The sequence below is a fragment of the Canis aureus genome, chromosome 8 (assembly GCF_053574225.1).
Source record: "Canis aureus isolate CA01 chromosome 8, VMU_Caureus_v.1.0, whole genome shotgun sequence".
In the NCBI taxonomy this organism is placed as follows: domain Eukaryota; kingdom Metazoa; phylum Chordata; class Mammalia; order Carnivora; family Canidae; genus Canis; species Canis aureus.
Genome location: NC_135618.1, coordinates 49,968,853 through 49,993,507, shown reverse-complemented (window position 1 = coordinate 49,993,507; position 24,655 = coordinate 49,968,853). Strand labels below are relative to the sequence as shown.

Here is a 24,655-nt window from a genome sequence, read left to right as displayed (position 1 = left end):
CATATGTGCATATGTGCACCTACAGGTATGTGTATGTTAGAGCAGGTGCAGTGTTTGTGTAAATGTGCACATGCATCCATTATTCGTGTGCATGCATGTCGGCGTGTGTGCTCGCGTTTGCACATGTATGTGGTGTGCATGTGCGTGTGCCCTTGTGGGAGGCTGTGTGCATGTGTGTATGTGGTGTAATGAACATGTGCATTATACGTGTGTGCTGTGGGAGTGCGCATGGGTGGAGATGCACATGCACACGTATGGGGCAGGAGGGCTGCTCCAGTAGCCAGACGAGGATTGCGAGGGGCCACACTGTTCCACACTTACTCAGGGGGACCTCGGGTCGCGTCACCGTCGGGAAAGGCCGGCTCTGTCCAGGGTGCAGCCCTGCACAGACTCAGGCTGGGCCCAACCCAGGGACATGTCCCTCCTGTGTTGCCAGGATAAACCTCACTGTGCCCCAGGGCCGGCTGCTGGCTGTCGTAGGTGCCGTGGGGTCAGGGAAGTCCTCCCTGCTCTCTGCCCTCCTTGGGGAGCTGTCAAAGGTGGAGGGATCTGTGAGCATCAAGGTGAGGCTGCCCCCTGCCTGTGTGCTAGAATGTTCCCCATCCTAAAAGCCCTCCGGCTCCTTCCCATTCCCCCCATTCCTGCCCCCTCCTCCAGAGCTTCACCTGCCTCCTTCTTCCCTGCTCCTCCCTGCTCCTCCTACCTCTCCAAAACCGCTCCTACCTCCATCCCTATCAGCCTTTTAATGGCTAAAGTGAGTTGCATTTTAGGGTTCCGTGGCTTACGTGCCCCAGGAGGCCTGGGTCCAGAACACGTCCGTGGTAGAGAACGTGTGCTTCAGGCAAAAGCTGGACCCGCTGTGGCTGGAGACAGTTCTGGAGGCCTGTGCCCTGTGGCCAGACGTGAGCGGCTTCCCTGCAGGGGTCCACACCAAAATTGGGGAGCAGGTGAGGGTCTCGGGGCCTTCTTGCCACAGGCAGTCATTGGAGCTGGGGGCCGTTGGCCTCCCTGGCCTGCGGGCCACGTGGTGGGAGGGACAAGACAGGGGAGCAGAGAAATGGGGCAGACACAGGGCCTGGCTCAGGGCCAAACCCAGAGGAAGAGCACAATAAATAGTGCTTAATGGGCAAATGGTTGCAAATAGAGACAAAAGCAGGGGCGTGGCAGGGACGGGGGGGGGGGGGGGGGGGGGGGGGGGGGGGGGGGGTGAGGGGCCCTCGGCTGCTGGGAGTCAGGAGACCTAGGCTCCCGTCCTGCCCTGCCTTTCTGGGTGACTCTGGTCAAAGAGCTTCCCCTCTCTGGGCCTCACCCAAGGGTCTGGGGCAGAGATGTCCCATAGACTGGACAGACGCACCTGGAGCTGTGGACTGGGCAGGGCTCAGCAAACTGTGACCCACGGGTCAGATCCAATCCACCGAGAGTTTTGTAAATGGGGTCTTCGGGGACACAGCCATGCCCATTCATCTACCGGACAGTCCAAGGCTGCTTTTGCATGACGGGGGCAGAGGCGAGCAGTGGTCTTAGAGACCGGAGTTAAACTAGTTACCATCGGCCCCTTGCAGAACAAGTTTGCCCCCCACCCCCTAGGTGGCAGTTGAGAGTGCAAAGGTAGGAGCTGCTAATAAATGAGTGGGCTTCCTGGTGAGAAGACAGGGCCCAGGAGAGGGTCTAGAGAAGCCCCTGTGTGGGCCGAGCCCCAATGGGTGGCTGAGGAGTGTCCAGCGAGGAGGATGGGCACCTGGAAGCCAGGGGAGGGTGTTTCAGGAGGAAGGAGTGGCTGCTGCCCTCTACCTGTGTCCCACTGTCACATCCTCAAGGGAACCCGTGTGCCCCCGAAACTCACCCTCCCCACTGCCCAGAGCTCCATCCCTCCAGAGCTCAGATCCCAAACCTTGGTGTCATCCTTGATTTTCCTCTTTTCCATACACGCATACATCTGATCCATCAGCAAATCCTGTTGGGTCCACCTTCCAGGAGTGTTCTGGTATCTTCCCCCTCAGTTCCCCCTCCCATGTGGCTGCCCTGCTTCTCTCTGTCCTCACACTGGATAGGCCAATGCCAGTGCAGCAGTTAAAGGGATTCTGTTCAAATGTAGGACAGAGCACATCCTTCCTCTGCTTGGAATCTTCCAAGGTCTTCCCATCGCCCTCAGAGTCAAAGCCAAAGTCCTGATAGTCAGCAACAAGGCTTCTCAAGGTCTAGCCCCACTTACCTCCCTGACCCCATCTCCTCTCCGTGATCCCCCCTTCCCTGTTTCACTCCAGCCACGTGGATCTCCATGATGTTCATTAAACACCCAGAGCACATTCCTACCTCAGGGCCTTTGCACCTGCTATTCTTTCTGCTTGTAAAGCTCTTTCCCACAGGTCCACATGCCTCATCCCTCACGTCTGTTAGGTCTCAACTCAAATGTCCCCTTAGTGGAGAGGCCTTACCTGACCACCTTTCTCCACACAGCAGCCCTGTTCATGCTGGTTCAGCAAACACACTAATGCTGCTTTATTATTCTTCAGAGCACGTAACACCTTCCCATAGGTGATGTATTTTTACTTGTTTATCTATTGATTATGTGTCTCTCACCTCACCCTTGTTAGAATGTAAGAGTGCCTTCCATGAGAGCAGGGACTGGCTCTTGTTCATTGCTGTATCCCCGGAGCCTAGAAAACAGAGTGTATCATAGCCATGGGGAAAATGTGAGTGGAATGAATTAATGAATGAATGAAAATAAGGACTGACAGGCTAGCACTGGATTGTACAACAGAGAGATGACTGGTGTCCCTGAGGAATGAGGTATCATACGGTAGAGAAATGAGAACACGAGCCAGACTCAAGGGAGTAGTGGCTGGGAGGAGAAGAGGTAGGTGTGGAGCGTGCAGCCACCCCCTCCAGGAAGCCTGGCTGGAAAGGGGGAAGCGAGGCTAGGCAGAGGCTGAGGGGGACGCTGGCTTGACAGCAAGTGTTGGAAGCTGGGACGTGGCCCTGGGGGGACATGCAGAGTGAATTGGCCCTCACTCTGATGAGCAGGTGTTACACCCAGGCCCCTGCCCCTCCTGTGGCCACAGGGCATGAATCTGTCTGGGGGCCAGAAGCAGCGGCTGAGCCTGGCCCGGGCCGTGTACAGCAAGGCCGCTGTGTACCTGCTGGATGACCCCCTGGTGGCCCTGGATGCCCACGTTGGCCAGCGCGTCTTTAACCAGGTCATCGGGCCCGGCGGGCTGCTCCACGGAACGGTAAGTTCGGGAAAATGTGTCAAAGGCTGCAGGGCAGAGGCAGGGGAGGACCTGACCCCAGCCTGTCTCACCACTGCTCTCCTCGAGGCTCTCCTTCCTCTGTAATAGTCAGCTTTTGCTCTGCTGATGCTGAGTGACAAGCAACCCCCAATCACAGTGGCTTACAACAGCAGTTGTTCTTGCTTTTGGGTCTGGGATGAGGCTCCTCTGCCTCAGGTCACTGACCAGGTCCAGGTTCAGGTGGAGCCTGTGTGTCTTCTTATTCCAAGACACAGTTTGAAGGAGACCCTCTATTTCTCTACTGGGATGTGGAGAAAGAGGGTGAGAGTACAAGAAAGGGGGCTCTCTCCACCCTGAGCCCCAGGACACTGCCTGACACTCCCCCCCCCCAACCCCTGGCTCTGGAGGACTGGTCATACACGTGAGTGTGACTCAGCCCTTCCCTGCCCAGACACGGATTCTCGTGACCCATGCGCTCCATGTTCTGCCCCAAGCTGATTGGATCGTGGTGCTGGAAGATGGAGCCATTGCAGAGATGGGTCGCTACCAGGAGCTTCTGCACAGGAAGGGGGCCCTGGTGGGTCTTCTGGATGCAGCCAGACAGCCAGGAGACAGAGGAGATGGAGGTACTAGCTAGGCTTGGCCGGTTCTCTGGGCCTGGCTCCTGCCACCCTTGGGAAGAAGGCTCCAAGGATCCCACTGGCGTGGCTGGAATGCTCTGGCCACAGCCTTCATGGTGGCCCAGGCCTGGAAGCAGACAGCTCTCTGAAGAGGCCACCTATCCCCTCAGTTAGAGCCAGTGTCACCTTCTCTGAACCAGGGACTGTGCTAAGTGCAGTGATTATTTCATTAGATCTTCACAACATGCCCACGAGGCACATGCAGTCATTGCTGCCATGTTACTGATGAGCAAACTGGGCAAAGACAATTCGATTTTCCAAGGTCACAGGATTAGAACTTGGGTATGTTCATATCTGAAGTCTATGTACTTAACTGCTACAGAGGCTGAGCGAGATGGTCACTTGGTGGCTAGAGGCCAGAAGGCCCACGACACGCTAGGTGGGGCTTCTAATAACCAGAAAACACAGCGAGTGCTGGAAAGATGACCATGCATTGGAAGTGAAGCCACCGATGTGAGCTCCCCCACAGTGGATGGCACCTCCCATGCATTAGCTCATTTAATCATCCCAATGACCCTGTGAGGTCGGGGCCATCTTTACCTCCATTTTACAGATGGGAAAACCAAGGGCCAGAAGTGAAGGAACTAGCCCAAGCTTACATGGCCTCTAAATGGTGGTACTGGGATTTGAACCCAAGCAGCCTGACTCCAGAGTATGTGCTTTTTCATGAGTAGGCAGGATGCTGTCCTTCACCCCCACGTTCCCCATGACACCATGACAAAGCAAGGATGCGCAGCCAGGTGCCCCCATCCCCAGGGTCTGCCTTGCCAGGAAACATCTGTTGAGCATTGGCCCACCCTGGTAAAAATCCCAAGTGTTGACTCACCATGTCACCATCCTGGAGCTTGGAGATGGAACCCGCCTGGTCTGGGTGACAGTCAGAGGGAGGTTCCCCCCTGGGGGAGGTGACTCTGAGGTTGGGTGGGAGTCACCTAGAAAAGAACATTCCAGGAACAAGGAATTGCTTGGGCAGGGCTGCTGGGGGGAACCTGGGGCAGTTTGCTGTGTACAGTGTTTGCTACTGTTTTTCTAGCCCCAAGTTCATAGCAGGTGTGCCATGATATCTGCTGAGTGAATGAATGAATGAATGAATGAGTGATTGAAGGAATAATGTTCCCAGAAGATCCCAGTGAGGATTGAGAGAAGTTGCAAGAGCCAGATGGAAGGAAACAGATGCTCAGACAAGTTAAGGCCATACGGTCAACTTTGGGTGGCAAAGCTAGCATCTGGACCCTGAGTGCTGACCCCCATCACGTGACAGGACTCTGTTGACCTTGCAGAAACAGAACTCATGACCAATGCAGAGGACCCCAGAGGCCCTGCTGGAAGCGAGCAGCCTGTAGGTGGACCCGAGAGGTGAGTCCACTGTGATGCTGAGTGCTGGGGGAGCATGGGCAGAGGCTGAGGCAGGGTGGCTGTGTCACCAACTGCCTCTCAGGCGGGTAAGGGGAGCCAAGATGATTCTGGACCCCCCCAGAGTACCTGCCATGGGGCTCAGCTGTGGGATAATTCACCAAAAACTATTGGATAATCAATTGGCTACAATGATTAAGTCCTCAAGTGGCCAGTTCATAGAATGACCAGTGTGTCCTCAAGTATGATGAATGCCTTACAGTTTGTCAGGTTGTCTCATGGCCGGGGAGGGGCAGGGCTGATTGCAAAGCAAGATCCTCACCATTGTTAATGACATGCCTGGTCCTGTCGCTCATCATGCTTTGACAGGCTTGCCACACAAAGGGCTTGAGTCTACACTCATGGGATCACTTGGCACAGGCCAGAACACATAGGTGGGTGGGGTCACCAGAAGGCCTGCTGTCCCCCTTTCTCTGGCCCCCTCTGGATAGGCCATAGCCGGACTCATTGTGGGCTGTCTGCAGCCGAGGAGCCCAGCCAACATGGTGCTCTCTCTTTTTTATGGAAAGTGATTTTGTAAAACAGAACAACAGACCACTGGGCACCAGGAAGTGTGAGCTTAAGTGACTATAGTTGGGGGACTGTTGGGGGATCTTGAGGGTCCTTGGTCCCTGGGAGCAAGTACAGGCTGGCACAATGCCTCCCCATGCCAGCTAGCCTCCCAGAGCGCTCCTGGTCACATACTGGGCAATCCCACTTGTCTTCACAGTGCATGGTAATCCTAAGTAAGATGAGAGAGAAAGACAGATAGACATGTACATAGGTGAATATATAGCTAGACAAGAGATCAATAAATGGTGGATAGATAGATGATTGATTGTAGAGACTAACCGCATTTTACAGCTGAAGAAACTGAGGCAGACAGCTAAGTCAGCCTCCTGTGGCTTCACGGTCAGCAGGTGGCAATTGGCATTTAAGATTGAGGCAGCCCACCCATCCATAGATGAAAGGAACACACAAGAAGTCCTCAACATTGAATTGTGCGACAGTGACACTCTGGCCACCTGGAATGACAAATCGGAGTGTAAACAGCACAGGCAGAATGATTGTAGCAAAGCTTAAGGCAAAACAAAAACTCTGAAAAACCAAGTTCCGAAGTTGGACACATGAAGCTCATTCAGTGACACGGCATCTGGAGAACAGGCTTGCTCGCCTCTGGGGTAGGGGACGGCACTCAGGGAGGACGGAGCACTGCTAGTTGAACGAATGAGTGAATGAATGAGTGAGTGGAGAGCGTACCTCAGGGTTCGTTGGCGACCAGTGGCCGGGAGGGCTGGGCGCACACAGCCCGTGGACAGGGACCCTGATGTGTCCTCATTTCCTCTCAATGGCAGGTCCGTGAAGTTAGTCCCTGAGAAGGACGGGACCACTTCAGAGGCCCAGACAGGGGCGCCCCTAGCTGGTCCCGAGTGGGCAGGACGGCCAGCAGGAGAGGACGGCACGCAGAATGGCAGGGTAACACCGGCTGCTCCCTCCCCTTTGCATCCAAGGCTACAGCTCCCACCACCCCCCCCACTGGCCCCCCAGGGCTCGAGGCCTCCCATCAGGTACGGGAGCGGAGGAGCGGAGGGACTCACTTTTATTGAACACCTGCTGCATGCCAAGCAAGACTCGAGGTGCTTCATATTTCTTAATGCTCACAACCCCCCTAAAATTAGATGGCGATAGCTCCATTTTAGGGATGAAGAAACTGAGGTCTGGAAATGTTTGTCTGTGTTCTCATAGCTAGCACGGGACCACCCGGGGACTCAAATCCAGGAGAGCCAGAATCTGCTTGTACTATTTCTTTTCTTCTGTGCTGCTTGTACTATTGCAGCTTGTACTATTTCTTTTCTTCTGTGCTGCTTTGTCCACCCATCCACCCACCTACCTACTCACTCATTCCTGTTGCTCTACCTTTCCTCCCATTCACCACTCACCCCCTCCCTCCTTCTCACCCATCCATCTACCTACCCATCTACCTGCTCATCTATTCATCTCACTCAACCCCCCACCCATTCACTCATCCAGCCATCCACTTACTATCATCTACCCATCCACCCACTTATCCATGCAGTACCCATCTTCCATCTATCTAGCCATCTACCTACTCTCCATCCATCCATCCATCCATCCACCCACCCATCTACCCATGCACCCACTTATCCACCCACCTACCCATCTATCCACCTTGTACCCACTTATCCATCCATCCACCCTCCTATCCATATACTCATCTTCCATCTGTCTACCCATTCATCCACTTGCCCATCCTTCCATCAACTCACCTATGCACCCACTCAACTACAGACTTACTCATTTATTCTCCCATTCACCCATCTACCCATTTATTCACCCACTCGCCCAATCACCCATTATCCCACCCGACCATCCACTCACTTATCCACCCAGAAAACATTTACAGAACTCCCACGGCCAGGAAATGTCTATGCTGTGGTGGAGATTGCACACTAGTGAAGGGAGACAAGCAGCAAACAATGAGACTACGAAGCAAAGTGATAAATGATAAATGCTATAAAAAATAAAGAAGGGCAATGAGATGGGGACCAGCCAACGGAGGGTCAGGAGCCTACTTGGGTTGAGATGCTCTGAGGAGTGACACTTAGCTGAGCCCTAAAGCAAGAGACCAGCCTCAGATAGAGCAGGGGGAGAGCATTACAGGCAGAGGGAACAACAGGTGCAAGGGCTCTGAGGTGAGAAAGAGCTTAGGGTGCCAGAGGAAAAAGGGGATCCCAGAAGACCAGCAGACAGTGAGTAGGAGGTAAGGTCAGAGACATAGACTAGAGGTTTGGTATTTCTTCTGAGAGCAAGAGAAAGCCATGAGCAGGTCAGCAACAGCAAGATGGGGTCAGGATGATGTTTCCAGAAGTTTGCTCTGGCTGTGGCCACATGAAGAACTTCAGATTCATGGGAGCTGGACCTAAAGCAAGCATCTTAACCTCTTCATGCCTCAGTTTCCTTATCTGTCAGGTGGGAATTCTGATGGGGGCAGAGACACGTGCCGGTCCCGCAGGATGTGTTCAGTAAATTACTCCCAAGCCAGAAAGTGCCACAGCCTGTCACCTTCTCGGCTGACAGGCCCTCTGAGGGTTCTGCAGAGGAAGAGGGCCTGGAGGCCGGTGGGGCTGAGGGAGAGACGTACTCCAGGTGGGAGGCCCAGAGGAGGGACCCGTAAGGTCTGCATCGTGTTCCATGTGCCCCGCCGATGTGTTTTGAGAGCCTCACCTGGTCTTTCCCCGCCTCACCTCCCTCTGCCCCCACCACCCCCACCTGCACTACAGGTGAAGGCCACCATGTACCTGAGCTACTTCCAGGCTGTGGGTGTTCCCCTCTGTGTCTACGCTCTCTTCCTCTTCCTCTGCCAGCAAGTGGCCTCCTTTTGTCACGGTTACTGGCTGAGCCTGTGGGCGGACGATCCCACCGTGGACGGGCGGCAGACGCAGGCAGCTTTGCGGGGCTCGATCTTCGGGATCCTGGGCTGCCTTCAAGGTACCCCTCACCCTCCATCCTCCCAGCCTCCCTCCGAGTGCTCAGGGCTCCCTGGCCTGCCCGTCCCTGGCTTACCCTGCCCTTCATGACCGTCTGTGCCAACCTCCTGGGCCCAAATGCATCCTTCAGATAAAGCTTGGGGGTGGGGGGGACATGGCCCATCCCTCCCCTCCTGGGGCCCCCAGAGTCTCTGCCAGACTCATCAGCAAATGCAGAATCCTGGCCCCCAGATGTTGGGGACAGCTGAGGACTGGGGTGAGGACAGGCCAACTGCAGTGTTTGGATTGGCCAGGGGTCCAATCTGCCCAGCCCCAGAGACAGGGAGCAAGCTGGCGGCATCCCAGTCCGTAGATCAGACGGGGAGGAAGCAGGCATGTGAGTTCCCTAGGACTGACACAAATAGCCACACACCTGGGAGCTCAGAACAACAGAAACTTAACTCCCACAGCCCTGAAGCCAGAAGCCCCCAAACCAAGCTCTCAGCAGGACTGGTTCTTCTCAGAGGCTCTGGGGGAGCAACGCTCCCATGCCTCTCTCCTAGCTTCTGCTGGGGGCCAGCAATCCTTGGCTTGTTGTGTCTTTGCCTGTCTTCACATCACCTCCTCTGTGTCTCTGGATGTCTTCTCGTAAGGACACTAGTCATTGGATTTAGAAGCCACCCTATATCCAAGGTGGTATCATCTCAAGCTCTTTCACTGAAAACCTCTCCAAAGATCCCATTTCCAAATAAGTTCACATCCTGAGGTTCCTGGTGGACATATATTTGGAGGGTGGGAGGCATAATATTCAACCTGCTAGAGGGGGGGGTTCCATTGAGGGATTATCAGGAGGGTCAAATCATAAGTTGTCTACCATGGGGGGTTGGGAGGTGGTCTCAGCTCTCATGCTCTGATACCTCTCTCTCCCCAGCCGTTGGGCTGTTTGCCTCCATGGCCATGGTGCTCCTAGGGGGGATCCGGGCATCCAGCCTGCTTTTCCAGAGACTTCTGTGGGATGTGATGCGGTCTCCCATCGGCTTCTTTGAGCGGACCCCCATCGGGAACCTACTGAATCGCTTCTCCAAAGAGACAGACATAGTTGATGTGGACATCCCAGACAAACTCCGGTCCTTGCTGATTTATGTCTTTGGACTCCTGGAGGTCAGCCTGGTGGTGACAGTGGCCACCCCTCTGGCTATGGTGGCCATCCTGCCGCTGCTGGTCTTCTATGCTGGGTTTCAGGTAGGGAGAGATTGAGGAGGTTCCGGGGCTCAGCTCAGGTCACCTCATCCAGTCCCCTGTCTCGGGGCAGCATTCTGTGTAGGAGGTTCTGCACAATGGGCATCCAGGGGCCGTCCCTAGAAGAATCCCAGAGGCAGAGACACCACAATTTATTTCCAACACCCTATACTCGTCTGTCTCCCAATGGTCCACATCAAAGTTCTTAATAGCTAAGATTTTGTCCTGTGGCTGCTGCTGAAATCAGCTTCATCTTTTCCAGTTATCTGGACACCACGAAGCCACTGCAAGGTCTCAGAGACTGCAGCATTAAGTTTGACTCTTCCAGTTGCCAGAGAAATTGTTTCTTTAGCTTTATTTTTATTTTTTTCAAGATTTTATTTATTTATTCATGAGAGACACAGAGAGGCAGAGACACAGGCAGAGGGAGAAGCAGGCTCCCTGCGGGGGGCCCAGTGCGGGACTCGATCCTGGGACTGGGATCACGCCCTAAGCCAAAGGCCGACCCTCATCCGCTGAGCCACCCAGGCATCCCGTTTCATTAGCTTTAAACAAAAGGATAGAATTTAATGACTGACACCCCCTAAAGTGCAGGGTGGGCCAGTTGTCACCAGGATGCTGTATAGTCTCTCCATGTCTTTGCTCAATGGGGCTCAAAGTGTGGTCTCAGAACAGCAGCATCAGTACCAGCTGGGAGCTAGTTAGAAAGGCATGTTCTCGGGCCCCATCCAAGACTTACAGACTCAGCTATTGTGGAAATGGAGCCCAGAAATCTGGGTTTTAACAAACCCCTCAGGTAACCCTGGTGCACGCTAATGTTTAAGAACCGCTGGCTTTAGTCTGCTTGGCCTGATTTTGCACACACTCTCTTTCCGTGCTCCTGGCAACCCTGTGCTCCCAACATCCCCCTCAGCAACACCAGCACAAAGTAACCTGTTCTCCAGCTCGGCATTCGTATGTCAGACCCAGGAAAGATTAGAGTTGCCTACTTCGGGGCATGTGTTTATCCCTGGGCTAATCAGAGCGACCAAAGGGATGGCTACCCCAACCAGCTAGGCTGTGTCATGCCACCACCTCCACCATCTGGTCCCATGGTTGAACTCCACTCCCCAAGCCCCACCCCAGGAAATCAGAAATAGAGTAGAAAGAACCATGGTAGCCAGACAAAAACCACAACCACCACTATCTTCTCTGTGTCTTCTTGACTTGGGGAGGGACAGCTTTAGGGTAGGGCAAAGGTGGGTTTGAATCCAGGCCCTGCCACTTACTTGCCATAGAGACCTGAACCAGCCACTTTATCTCTCTGGGCCTCAGGTGTTCTCATCTGTAAACCGTGAAGCCCACTAACGCCCAGCTCATGTTAATAAATACTGTTTGTAAAGAGCCTAGCACACAGCCTGGGTGTTCAGCAAATGCACACCCTCTCTGGCTGCGCACACACTGCAACCCCAAACCAAATAACACCTCATATTATTTGTGGATTGTTATGTTCCCAGAGCCTGCCATGGAAGCTTGACTTATGTGAATGAATTCTGCTTGGCCAACTGTCTTCTTTGTCCTTTATGGTCTTGTTCCCCTACTGACTGGCCCTGAGTGAAGCAGTTGGCCTAAGACCTGGGAATGAGACAGCCTAGTTGCATGGATGGAGTGATTTCTCAATCCTGGCTGTACATTAGAATTACCCAGAAGTTTTTTTTTTAATACCAAGGCCAAGGGAACCCCACCAGATTTAATAGTTCTGGAATGGGGCACTGGATGGTTTTTGAGCTTCCTAGGTGATCTTAAAAAGAACCACGTAACTCTGATTCTGTAAGGAGATGGGAGCCCAGAGAGGGAAAGCGACTAGCCCAAGGTCATACAGCAAGCTGAAACTCTGTACTTGAGGCTCCTCTGTGCTCCTCAAACTACCTGTCTCAATCTGTGACTTCTCCCGTCCTCACCTGTTCTCGCTTCAGAGCCTATATGTGGCCAGCATATGCCAGCTCCGACGCCTGGAGTCAGCCAGGCACTCGTTCGTGTGCTCCCACGTGGCCGAGACGTTCCAGGGCAGCGCAGTGGTCAGAGCCTTCCAGGCCCAGTGCCGTTTTGTGGCTCAGAATGACACACACGTGGATGAAAGCCAGAGAGTCAATTTCCCACGGCTGGTGGCTGACAGGTACGAAGAGCCTTGGGGCAGAGAAGGCCCTGTACTACAAACACATCTGTGTCCCCAGAGAGTGAGACCCAGTGTCCTACTGTGCAGCCAGAGAGATCATGTGGCCTGCCCAAGGTCACATAGTCAGGGATAAAACCAAGGCTACGTACCATGTGGGTGCATTTGGGAGCATGGCCTGAGGAGTCCACAGCCGCAGAGGGGCAGCAGGTACAGGGGGCAGCCGAAGGGAAGAAGCCGCTGTTGCCTTGGTGATAGAGCAGCTACATAAGCATCCCCAGCCTCCTTTCAGTAACAAAGTGTCTGAGCACAGACAGACATGGGCTCAAATCCCAGCTCTGCAACTTCCTAGCTGGGCCATCCCAGGCAGGTTACGTACCTCTCTGAGCCTCCTTTGTCAAAGGGGGACGGCATTCACGGGGTGGCTCTCAGGATCCAATACGTGCGCTCAGCTGGTGCTTGTAACATGCTTACCGCATGTCCAGCCCGGTTCTGAGCGCTCTACATGGATGTATTCACTTAGTCCTATGAATAACCCACGAGGCAGAGGCTGTTCTGGAGAGGGTAGACCTCAGGCATAGAGATTAAGGGACTTGCCCAGGGCCGCACAGCAAACACGTGGTGGAGTCAGGCTTCACATCCAGGCACCCTGGTGCCACAGTGTGGAGAGGGCAAGCACACAGTAAGAACTCAATAAATGTGAATTCCTTTCTCCTTTATGCCCTGGGTCCCTGGCCAGCTGTGACTCTCAGGCCCTGGGGCTGTGGGCAGTGTCTCAATCCCGTATGCCTTCTGGATGACCTATTCCACCTCTTCCTGGGGTAAACCGAGGGAGGAAAGACCTCACGGACATCTAGAATGCACCTACTATGTGGAGGGCCCAGGGATTTCTGTGCCACATGTGGCATATCTCATTTAATCCTCTCAAGTGTAAGGAGCCAGGTGTCATCTCATTCCACAGATGGTTCCACTGGGATTTGAGGAAACAAAGGGACTGTCTCAAGGTCAGCCGTCTAGGAAGCGGCTTCTTTATTCATTTGTTGGCCACTTTGCTGAAAACCCATGACCTGCTGGGGAAGGTTTGTGTTTCCTGGTCAGAGCACCGTGGCTTCAAAGACCTATGTGTGTGGACTTAGGCAACTACCTACTTCTGAGCCTTAGTGTCCTCACCTGTCAAACAGGACAGCAATATTCCACTTTGTGGGATTCTTTGGGGAACTAGATAGTATATTGTAGGAAAGCCCAGAGCTCTCTGAAGTCAGGGATTTTAATACCGGGTCATTCTGTGTCCCCAGCATCTCCAGCGTGCACGGCACACAGTAGATGCTCAATACATGTGTGTTGAATGAATGTATGGTAGAGTAGGAATCCAGGAGAAGGGGGTGCATATTTATTCATCCACTTAATGTATTATTCAGTGAGCACCTACTATGTGCTGGGTCCTATGCTAGGTCCTGAGGACAGAGTTGTGAACAAGACAAAGCCACTGCCCTCTCGGAGTTCACAGTCAAGGACTGATTAAATAGTTTTGTTATAAAGAGTGGTAACTGTTATGAAATCATCAGTGACCTGTTTGAGAGAAAGGGAGGAGCAGTCCAGGATGGCTTTTGCAAGAGGCGGCATTTGAGCTGACTTGCACATAAAGATGAGATGGAAGCTGGGTTCAGGCAGAGGGAACACAAGGGATATGGCCAGGCATATCCCAGCGACAGAAAAGTGGAACCAGGGCAAAACTTTACTTGAACACCTACTGTGTGCCAGGCTCTGAACTGGGCACAGGTGAGACAGGAAAGCATCAACTTCCCCCACCCACTGAGCTTGAGTGGGGCCTGGGGTGTGGAGGGGACCATTGCTGAGGCCCCTGGGGGACTCGTGGTGGCACGATGGCCAGTCCTTGTGCAGGGAGGGCCCCCGCTGACCCTGCTCTCACCTGCCTCCCCTCGCAGGTGGCTGGCTGCCAACCTGGAGCTGCTGGGGAACATGCTGGTGCTGGCGGCCGCCATGTGTGCTGTGCTGAGCAAGGCCCACCTTAGCGCCGGCCTCGTGGGCTTCTCGGTCTCTGCTGCCCTGCAGGTACTCCCAACACCCGGGACTGACACACCCCTGCCAGCGGGGCCTTCAAGGACCCAGGGCCAGACAACTGACCAGTGAGGAAAACATAGCTCTACAGAAGCTTAGCTGGGGTGACCTTCCTGGACCTTGGGCTAGAGTCTTCCCTCCCAGAACCTCAGTGTGCTCACCTGAAAAATGGGTCAGTAATCTCTTCACACATTGTAAAGACTAGTTGAGAGAAGGCATATAGAGTACATTTCCAGGGCATTGCTAAGTTTTATTGACTATTAATTAATTATATTCAATTAATATTAAATTAATCAATTATAACTACTAATAGTTAATTAACCCTTAACTATTAATTATAACTATTAATATTATAATTTTTATTAACTATTAATATTATAACTTAACATATTAATATATAGTTGATATTAACTAATTAATATTATATAACTATATTATACTATTATATTTATATTAATATTTATGTATGCCATATTTTATAATATTAATATATTATTTATAATATTAATAACTAAAAATATACTATCAGATCCTATCTATGAAGGAAAAACATATATATATACATATATATGTGTGTATATATATAGCATTCTTTATGAATGAAGCATTGTTCTAACAGCTTGACAAATATTAACTCATTTAACCGTGCGCACAACCCATCAGGGATACTGTTATTATCCTCATTTTACAATGAGGCAAAATGATGAGAAATCAAGGCATAGAAACCTCTCAGGATGGAAGTCAGCGGGCCTGGGTCCTGCGGTGTGTCCGTGGGAGGGCCACGTGCCCTCTCTGGTCCTGTCTCCCCACCTGCATCAAGACGGGTCAGACAAGCTTCTTCTGCTCCGCATAGTCCAGTTCTACGGAAGGGAGAGAGGAGGGGTCCTGGCAGCGGCAGCCACATCCCATCCCCCTGTCTGCCCAGGTCCTGCCTCCCGCCCCCCGCCTCGGGGCTGCCGCGGGCCTGCAGGGGGACCTTGCGGAAGCCAGCCCGAGGTGTCTTCTCCCACCAGGTGACCCAGACGCTGCAGTGGGCTGTTCGCAGCTGGACAGACCTGGCGAGCAGCGTCGTGTCGGTGGAGCGGATGAAGGACTATGTCCAGACACCCAAGGAGGTGATGGGTGGGGACGCGCAGGGATGCAGGTGTGGACGCGGGCGCTAGAGCCCCTGTCCCCGTGGGCTGGTGTCACAGCCAGCGTGGCGGTAATGGTTAAGAAGCCAGGACAGATCCTGGTTCCTTTGCTTCTTCACTTGGGCAAAGCAGGTCATTCTTCTGAGTGACTGGGGACCATGGGTAACAGCAGCACAACAGTGACATTACGGACGCATCACAGCGAGGTGACAGTGACAGAAGGGCGACAAGGCAAGGCTGACTGCGCTGGTGTCCCGGGGGGCACCCTGGAGACACTCCACACACGTGCACTGGTGGAGGGCCCGTGCCAGGTCACAGGAACAGCCAGTGGCAGCTCATGACACCCCCTGTGCAACCCTGCCCTCTTCACGGAGACAAGAGGGGCCTGTCTCCCCCTTCTAGAGGAAGACGGGATATTCTGTGAGCCTCGATAGTGGCTAAGAAGAGGAATGCGGAGTAGTCAATACTTCTAGAATCCTGGATGTTGTTTGTAGCTCTGCTGTGTTCCATGCCCCCTCCAGCCCTGCCACAGCCGTAAACAAGCCCATTTTCCAGAAGGGAGAGAGGCTCCTCTGACCCCATGTCCCCTCCTGCCCCAGGCGCCTTGGAGGCTGCCCGCCTGCGCAGCCCGGTCCCCCTGGCCTCACGGGGGACAGGTGGAGTTCCGGGACTTCGGACTGAGACACCACCCCGAGCTCCCGCTGGCAGTCCGGGGCGTGTCCTTCAAGATCCACGCTGGAGAGAAGGTGGGCAGCCGCACCCCTCCCCACGGAGCCCCGGCCCCGGGCGGAGCCCAGGCCCTGAGCACCCGCTGCCTCCTGCACCCCCTCATCCGCACACCCACCCCACCCTGCCTGAACCTGCAGTCTTCCCCACACCTGCCGTCATCTTGGTGAAACGCACCACCCCCCCCGGTGCTCCCAGATGAGGAGGCAGCTCCCCGACCCCCTTCTTTCTTTTCACCTCTGACCGTAGCCGAACACCTGCTCGTGCCGGGGCCGAGCGCCCAGGGCTCCACGTACCTTCTCCGGTTTGTGTGGCCTCAGTTCCCGGCTTTGCCACGGCTAACCTTGGGCAAGTCGCTTCATGCCTTGATCTCAGTTTTTCCATCTGTAAGATGGGAACCATAATGTCAGCCCCACAGAGCAGTTGTGAAGTTCACCCGACTTATACCCACACACTGCCTGGCACGGTGCCTGGCACGTGGCAAGCGCTGCAAGATGTTTGCTAGTGCTTCTATTATTATCCTTTGCAGCCTTACCCTGACAACAATCCTATGAAGAAGTACCAGTTTTACCCCATTTTACAGAGGCTTAGTCCGTTTGACTCCCCACCCAGGTGCACATCCTCCCTGCCTCCTCCTGGACTGCCCCAGGCCCCCCGCTGAGCCCCCAGCCTCCCCGTTCACCACCTCCAGTCTGTTTTCCTATGATCTTGATTTGGCCGTGTCGTTCCCCTGCTTGAGACCTTCCACCTGCTGCCAGCTTCCCTCAGAGTAAAGGCCAGACTCCTGAGCTTGGCATTCAAGGCCGCGCCCAACTCTCCATGCATTTCCCTGCCCGGGCTTCTTAGCCAACCCTGTGCAACAGCTGCCTCACTGAGCCAGGTGGGCACGTGGTGCTGCCCTTGGGGACTTTACGCCCTGGCACTTGGTGTGGTTTACCTGGACTCTTCGCCCTTCCTAAACTCCTCCTCACCCTGCAAGATTCCACTCAAGAATCCCCTCCACCCCGAAGCCTTCTCTGATTACCCCGTTACTGCCTCTGCCAGGCAGCTTCAGGTCCAGAGTCTGATTATAGAGGGGATTTATTCATCTCGCCATATTCCGATTAGGGTTGCTCAGTTGCACTATTTCCAAGACCAGCCAGGGAGCCCTGTGGAGCCAGGACCCCTTAATATCTATATTCCTGGAGGCTAGGAAATGCCTGTCACACAATGGGTGGCACGTTTCATTGACTTCTTGAACAAATTGTGTTGAACCTCTGCGGAGTGTCAGACATTGAGAATGCAACAGTAAACACTGAGGAGGGTTGTGGGGGGGAGCGGATACAGCAATGAGCAGATGGATGGAAGGATGAGATATGGATGGGCTGGGAAGGGAGATGGATGGATGGAGGGGAAGAAAGGACAGGAAATGACTGGAAGGATAGGAGGATGGATGGAAGGATGGGACATGAATCGGTTGAGACGGGGAGAGAAGGAAGGAGTAATGGAAGGGCAGGGTATAGCTTCAAGGCTGGGGGAATGGGGAGCAAGGTGGGAGAGGTGGGAGGAAGACAGTGATGTGCAGAAAGAAGGGATGAATATATGGGAAGGTAGACAGATGACAGGACAGTGGGTGCTCAAAGGATGATGGGTAGATGGATGGATCTTGGATGCGGGCATCTCCTTGCCCAGATGCCCAGGGCCCCTCCAGCCTGTGGCCTGCTTTCCTCTGGCCAGGCCTGCTCAGAATGAGCCTTGCCCCACCCCCCCCCCATAGGTGGGCATCGTTGGCAGGACGGGGGCCGGGAAGTCCTCCCTGGCCGGGAGCCTCCTGCGGCTTCTGGAGGCGGCCGAGGGGGGGATTTGGATCGACGGGGTCCCCATCGCACACGTGGGGCTGCACACGCTGCGCTCCAGAATCACCATCATCCCCCAGGTGAGGTCTGGGGAATAGGGTGGGCCGAGGTGAGAGGCCCGGCTGGGCCCGGCTCTGACCTGCTGCCCCTTCCGACCAGGACCCCACGCTGTTCCCCGGCTCTCTGCGGATGAACCTCGACATGCTGGACGAGCACACGGATGAAGCCATCTGGGAAGCCTTGGAGATGGTGCAGCTCAGACCCTTGGTGGCCAGCCTGCCCGGGCAGCTGCAGTATGAGTGCACCGACCAAGGTTCCGACCTGAGGTAGGCTTGCCCCACCACGACCAGGACCTGGGAGAAGCCAGGGCTCCCCAGCGCCATCCCCAGGATAGTAGACACTGGAATGCCCCCCACCATAGGACTACCAGCCCCATTCCATGAACACTGCCAGTACGAATCCTGTCCCTTATCCGCAATTCAAACCCCAACACAGTCTCTGAATACCCAGTTTCTTTTTCCTAAGTTCAGTCCCTAAATTTATTTGGGTGACAAGACCCAACCTTTACTGACAGAAGGCTACTTCCAGTCTTCCTTTATCCCACTCAGCACTTATTTTGCTCCAAAGGCATTGTGTTTGATATTGGGTGCTAACCCCATGCTCACTGGGTATCGAGTAACATATGGCATGACTTTTTTTTTTTTTGAGAGAGAGAGAGAGGGTGAGTAGAGGCAGGAGGGGCAGAGGGAGAGGGAGAGAGAGAATCTTAAGCAGACTCCATGCCCAGCATGAAGCCCGACTCAGGCTTGACCTCAGGACCCTGAGATCATGACCTGAGCTGAAATCAAGAGTCAGGTGCTTAAACCACTGAGCCACCCAGGGGGCCCTGGCATATGCCTTTTAAAAGAAATTTTAACTGCGGTAAAATACACATATTAATTTAATTAATTAATTTAAAATACACATTAATTAATTAATTTAATTAATTGATTTAATTTATACACATAATAAATTTATTAATTTTAATAAAATTTAGCAACCTTATCGTTTTTTAATGTAGTTTGTAGCGTTGAGTACATTACCATCATTGTGCAACCCATCTCCAGAGCTTTGTCATCTTGCAAGACTGAAACCCAATCCCCATTAAAAAAATAATTCTCTTTTTTTTCCCCCCAACCGCCATCCTGCCTCCTGCTTCTATGAATTCGGCTACACTGGGTACCTCATTTAAAGTGGAATATTACAGGATTTGCCTTCCGTGACTGGCTTATTTCACTTAGCATAGGTTCTCAAGGTTCCTCCATGGTGTAGCAGGTGTCAGAACTTTCTTCCTTTTTAAGACTGAATAATATTCCATTGTATAGATAGACCGCATTTTTCTTATCCATCCATTCATTCATTGAAGGGCACGTGGGTTGCTTCCACCTTTTGGCTATTGTGAAGAATGCTGCTAGGTGTTAAGTGTGTGCCTTTTTAAAAACCGAGATGTTCTGGATTCTGAAAACCATCTGCCCCCAAAGGCGTTAGGGTAAGGGGCTGTGGGTAGATTCCACACACTGGAGAAGTGGGTGGCTTGGTGGCTAAGAGTTCGGACGTGCTTTAAATCCAGCCTCTGCCAATTAGCAGCAACAGGACCCCGGGCTTAGGGTTAACCTTCTGGGCCTCATCCTCCTTCTCTGTAAAATGCGAATTACAGTTAGTATCTCCTTCCCATGTGAGGATTGAGTTCTAATGTGTAAAGTTGTTGAAACAGTGCCTGGATAGAGGGAACAAGAATTATTCCCGGTAGTCACCAGAGAGGCACTCTCACGAATCCCATTTTGCAGAATTGGCAAATTGAGACTTACCCAGAGTCCCCCAGCATGGCCACAGTAGGTCCTGGTTCTCAAGAGATACTGCTGGGAGAACCAGCAGAGCGCGACAGGAAATAGCCCCAGACGGCCCTGGGTCTCCAGGGTCAGGGTCTCACAGACAGTGTGACCTTGAGCCTCAACTTCCCCACCTGAGCACTTTTATGGGACTTACCTTGTCCTCACCCCCTCCTTAGTCACAGTGGGGCAGTGTGTGCCTGAGCACTCAGGGTACATCCGGCACAAAGTGAAGACTGAAGAACAGAAATAGAAATAGCCATTTCACTGCGAGGAAAACTGAGGCACGGGGCTTTGAATGTGTTTTCCTAGAGTCACCCTGCTCAAAAATGGCAGGCTGGGGGTCCCTACCAGCTCTGTGGACTGGGGACCGACGTGTATAGAGGTGCATACATGCACACCCCCCGCCCCCCACCCAACGTCTGCAGCTGTCGGGGGAACCCATCTGTGGGCAGACACACAAATGTCTAGCCTGACCATCCCACTCGTTCCCAGCGTGGGCCAGAAGCAGCTCCTGTGTCTGGCACGGGCCCTGCTCCGGAAAACCCAGATCCTTATCCTGGATGAGGCCACAGCCGCCGTGGACCCGGGGACAGAGCTCCAGATGCAGGCTGCCCTCGGGAGCTGGCTTGCTCAGTGCACGGTGCTGCTCATCGCCCACCGCCTGCGCTCTGTGCTGGACTGCGCCAGGTAAGCCTTTCTCCCAGCTGGCGCTCAGCCACCCCCCTACCCCTCGGCCCTGCAGTGGCAGAGGAATGCAGCAGGGTTTAGAGCCGGAGGGGCGCTGGGATGGATTATCAAGGGCCCGTTGTACGGGTGGCACACCTGGTGCCCACAGGGGAAGGGGCGAGCCCAAGGACTCGTGCCCAGCGATGCTTCCACATCCCCGGCTGTCAGGGTCCGGAAACTGCAGGGAAGGCCAGACTCGACTGGAGCAGACGTGCTGAGCTTTCAGTGGCAGAGTGCTCGCGCCGATTGGGCTGCTAAGATCCACTCGTTTCCCTCTCCCCTGCAGGGTGCTGGTCATGGACAAGGGGCAGGTGGCAGAGAGCGGCAGCCCTGCCCAGCTGCTGGCCCAGAAGGGCCTGTTTTACAGGCTGGCACAGGAGTCAGGCCTAGTGTGAACCCTCAGCCCTCGCCTCGTCGTACCAACCCAGAGAGGCTGCCGTGCTCTGGGGGTGCAAGGGACCTGGGGTCATCGCTGGTGCCGCCGCGTTGGGTCTAGACCCCACTGTTCTCTGGGAGGAACCGGCAGAGAAAGTGGCTAATCGCCACATACCCAGGAGGACACGGCAACGCCCAGGTTGGCCTGGTGCGGGCTCGTCCAGCCCTGTCCACCCTGGAGCTGAAGTCAACGGTGGATCTCCGCGCTGGCTGCCCACCGGCCTCGCCTGAGGAACTCAGACACCTGCCCCAGCCTGGGCTCCACTGCACACCGTTCAAGTCCACATCCCTGGAGCTGGGATGACGGAGCATGTACCTCTTACAAATTACCCCCTATATTCTGAGATGGTTACAGACTGACAAGTAATTATAAGAAATAATCTAGAAAGTTCCTGTGTAGTTTTACTAGTTCCCCCAATAACAACATCTTGAAAAACAGTAGGACCGTATCATAACCAGCACAGCGACATCGGTACAACTGGCCGATCTTGTCTGCTTTTTCCCTGTTTACTTGTATTTGCACATGCGTGTGCACGTGTGTGCACACACGTGCTTCCGTGCAAGCTCCTGCTCTCACCACCACCAGTTGGGATGCCCAACACCTCCATCACCACCAGGACCCCTCTGGTTGCTATTTTGCAACCATGCCTACCTTCCTCCTGCCCTGCAAGCACCTGCTGATGTGCTCTCCATTTTGGTAAGTCGTTTTAAAGCTCCCTGTAGGGTTCCAGAAAACTCTAACCTCCTGCTGCTCCTCTGCCCTTGCAGATGAGCCCCAGGGAGTGTCTTGTCTGAACGGACACACAAGCCACGGCCCACAGCAAGGACAGCCCCGACCCCCAGCACGAGCACAGGCATGACACATGCGTGCAGGTCCAAAGACAAGATCTGCAGAGCCAGGACATCCGGGCCCCCACTGAGATGATCTGCTCAGGGCACACGTTTCTTATGTTGGTGAAAGGTCAAATTCCAGCTCCTGGGGTGGGGTGGGGTGGGTGGGGGGTGGTCGTCCCAGCAGCAGGTGCAACAGCCAGAGAGCATCTGCCGGAGGCTGTTGTTGGAAGCCAGAGGTCAGAGGTCAGGGTCAGAGGTGGTTCTGGGCTTGTTCTGGGAAGGGAAACCCCCCGCCTGCCGTGTGTGTAGCTCAGGCCCATTCCCGCAGCAGTCGGAAATCTAATACAGAGCTCCTCAGACTAGCTGCAGGCCCCAGGAAAGAGGGGCTGGAGTCTAAAATAGCCAAGCCTGAGGTCACGCAGACAAGGCTGTGACGGGCAGCCTGAGAAATGAGTCAACGCCTTGGATGAGAACTTTCTGGCAGCTCCGGGTTCTTCCGTGACCTCATGGCATCGCTGTGGAGATCAATTAATACATGGAAGGGTTCAGAGCTGAGCTGGGCACAGGGTACGTGCTCCATCGACTTGCACTATTCTTGGAAATACTTTTTTTTTTTTAAGATTTTTTAAATGTATTTATTCATGAGAGACACAGAGAGAGAGAGAGAGAGGCAGAGACACAGGCAGAGGGAGAAGCAGGCTCCATGCTGGGAGCTTGATGTGGGACTCGATCCCGGGGACTCCAGGATCATGCCCTGGGCCAAAGGCAGATGCTCCACCACTGAGCTACGCAGGCGTCCCTTGGAAATACTATTGTTTGAGGACCTCCTTGGGGTTCTCCATGGGGCAGAGGATATACACACCAGATTATTTTTTTAAGCTGAATCACTGCTGACGTGGGGCTGATAATTCTGTATCACAGAATGTGGGGGTGTTCGGCAGCATCTCTGGCCTCTACTCACTAGACGCCGATAGCACTGTCACCTCCAATTGTGACAAAAATGCCTCTGGACGCTGCCAAATGTCTCCTGGGGGATCAATCACCCGGTTGAGAGGCTGAAACTAATTGACCCCATCGATAATCCAGATACACGGACAGCGGCTGTGTTGGTATATCAGGAAGGGGCTGTGAACACCCACCTGCCTGGCGGGACACAGGACCTAGCCTGTCCCAGCCAGGTCACGGACTTCGGGTCCATCAACCTAGAGTTCTCAGCCCTGAGTAAACTAAACCTAGATCCGAGGGCAGGATATCCCTCTCTGTGCCTAGGTGTGGCCAGGAGCTCACATGGATGCCTTCCCAGGGGCGTCTGGGGTCTGCATCCCTTCCCTGCACCCAGGCCTGTCCACCAAGGGCTGGCCCCACTGTTGCTAGCGCCGACCAACTCTATTTTGGAAATGTGCCAAATGAGGCTCAGAGAGTTCACGTGACCTGCCAAGGTCGCCTGGCTTGTCAGCGGCAGAGCGGGGTCTGCTCCTGGGCCTATTTCACCCCACGGCCCAAGACAGGGTGTGGGGGTTCCTGCCCGACTTTGAGGCACCGGCAGGGACCAGACACAACCCTTGGCACTTCTCTGCTTGGAGGAGAGCCACCTGACCTCCGGGCAGAGCGACCGCAGGACAAAGTGGCAGCAGCTGTTTGGCAAACTCACTTGGGGTCATTCGAGGGCCACTGGCCTCCTCTTTCACGGAGGGAGGTTGTTTGCCAGCGAGCGGAGTGTGCGCCTCAGGAGCCAGCACTGTCGGGGGTGCTCTTGGGCCCACACTGACCCCAGCTCCCTGGAGATTGGCTGGCACCGCCACGCAGGCCCTCCCTCCCCCTGCCACAGACTCAGGGGCACAGCTGCAGGACAAGGCACGTCCGGACCTGTGGTCAGTGCCAGCCTCAGTAGGTCCTTTACCCTCCTGTGTCCCCTCACGTCACTGCGAACGCTCACCAAGCCCTGCCCCAATGCCCGCCATGGCCTGTCCCTGAATCCTTAAGATGGGAGAAGGAATGTTCCATGGTTATCCCCTCGCCGGGATGCTTTGATGAGGCCCCGTTTATAGAGGAGGAAACGCAGACAGAGCCTAAGTAGGGATCTGGACCCGGGTGGCCTGATCCCGAGCCCACGTCCTAACCATTGTGCCATGCTGCCTTGTGCACACTTAAGCTCTAGAACATCAGCTCACCGACAGCTGGATTCCACCCTGGTGTCCCACCACAAGGGAAGCAAGGGGCGCACGTCCTTCTTGAAGCCAGGGATTTGTTCACATGTTCACCGTGTCTCCCAGCACCTGGCACGATGCACAGCACACACGAGTGTTCAATAAATGACAATTACGTGGATAGATGGATGGATATGGGGATGGATGGACAAATGAATGAACGAAAGCCGTCACCATGTATGACGGTGTCCTGAGGGCCAGGCGTGGCACCGGGTGCTTTACCTGGATCTGCTCCCATCCTCATACCCACCTGGCCAGGTGGACACAATGATCCCGGCTTGTACCAACGAAGCAAGCACAGATGAAAGGCATGTTCTAGAGGCCCCGATGACTTCACACTTGGCCCAGGGCCCTGCACAGAGGGCTCAGTCCTGGCTCAGGGAATCCAGTCAATGGACGCAAACTGTGTGCCCATCCGGTGGGATTTGTTAAGGAACAAAGCCCTTGCTCTCATGGAGCTGCCACTGTAAGAGAAATAGGGAAGGCACCAGCCATGCTGACATCTGGGGCAGAGGGAAGACCCAGAGTGGAGACAGTGGCCAGCACGCCCGAAGAACAGCAGAGGGGCTTGTGGCCAGAGAGGCCTGCAAGGTGGCCAGAGGGGAGCTGAGGGCAGAGAGGTCGCGGG

At 54.2% G+C, this 24,655-nt stretch overlaps 1 protein-coding gene across 3 annotated transcripts in view; it reads left to right on the top strand.

Moving 5' to 3' along the window:
* Window positions 1-21,427, top strand: part of ABCC6 (ATP binding cassette subfamily C member 6) — a 48,932-nt gene extending 27,505 nt beyond the window's left edge. For 2 of the 3 annotated variants that reach the window (XM_077906742.1, XM_077906743.1), the window contains exons 16-31: window positions 437-563; window positions 771-947; window positions 3,063-3,230; window positions 3,682-3,856; window positions 5,191-5,266; window positions 6,658-6,778; window positions 8,605-8,812; window positions 9,722-10,032; window positions 11,985-12,184; window positions 14,128-14,254; window positions 15,274-15,375; window positions 15,993-16,139; window positions 17,876-18,034; window positions 18,114-18,280; window positions 20,318-20,512; window positions 20,838-21,427. In XM_077906742.1, coding sequence (XP_077762868.1) covers window positions 437-563; window positions 771-947; window positions 3,063-3,230; window positions 3,682-3,856; window positions 5,191-5,266; window positions 6,658-6,778; window positions 8,605-8,812; window positions 9,722-10,032; window positions 11,985-12,184; window positions 14,128-14,254; window positions 15,274-15,375; window positions 15,993-16,139; window positions 17,876-18,034; window positions 18,114-18,280; window positions 20,318-20,512; window positions 20,838-20,946 — 2,569 coding nt within the window. In that variant the 3' untranslated portion in view covers window positions 20,947-21,427. The remainder of the gene's footprint in view (window positions 1-436; window positions 564-770; window positions 948-3,062; window positions 3,231-3,681; window positions 3,857-5,190; window positions 5,267-6,657; window positions 6,779-8,604; window positions 8,813-9,721; window positions 10,033-11,984; window positions 12,185-14,127; window positions 14,255-15,273; window positions 15,376-15,992; window positions 16,140-17,875; window positions 18,035-18,113; window positions 18,281-20,317; window positions 20,513-20,837) is intronic. The other variant, XM_077906744.1, reaches the window with a different exon arrangement.
* The last annotated feature ends 3,228 nt before the right edge of the window (window positions 21,428-24,655 follow it).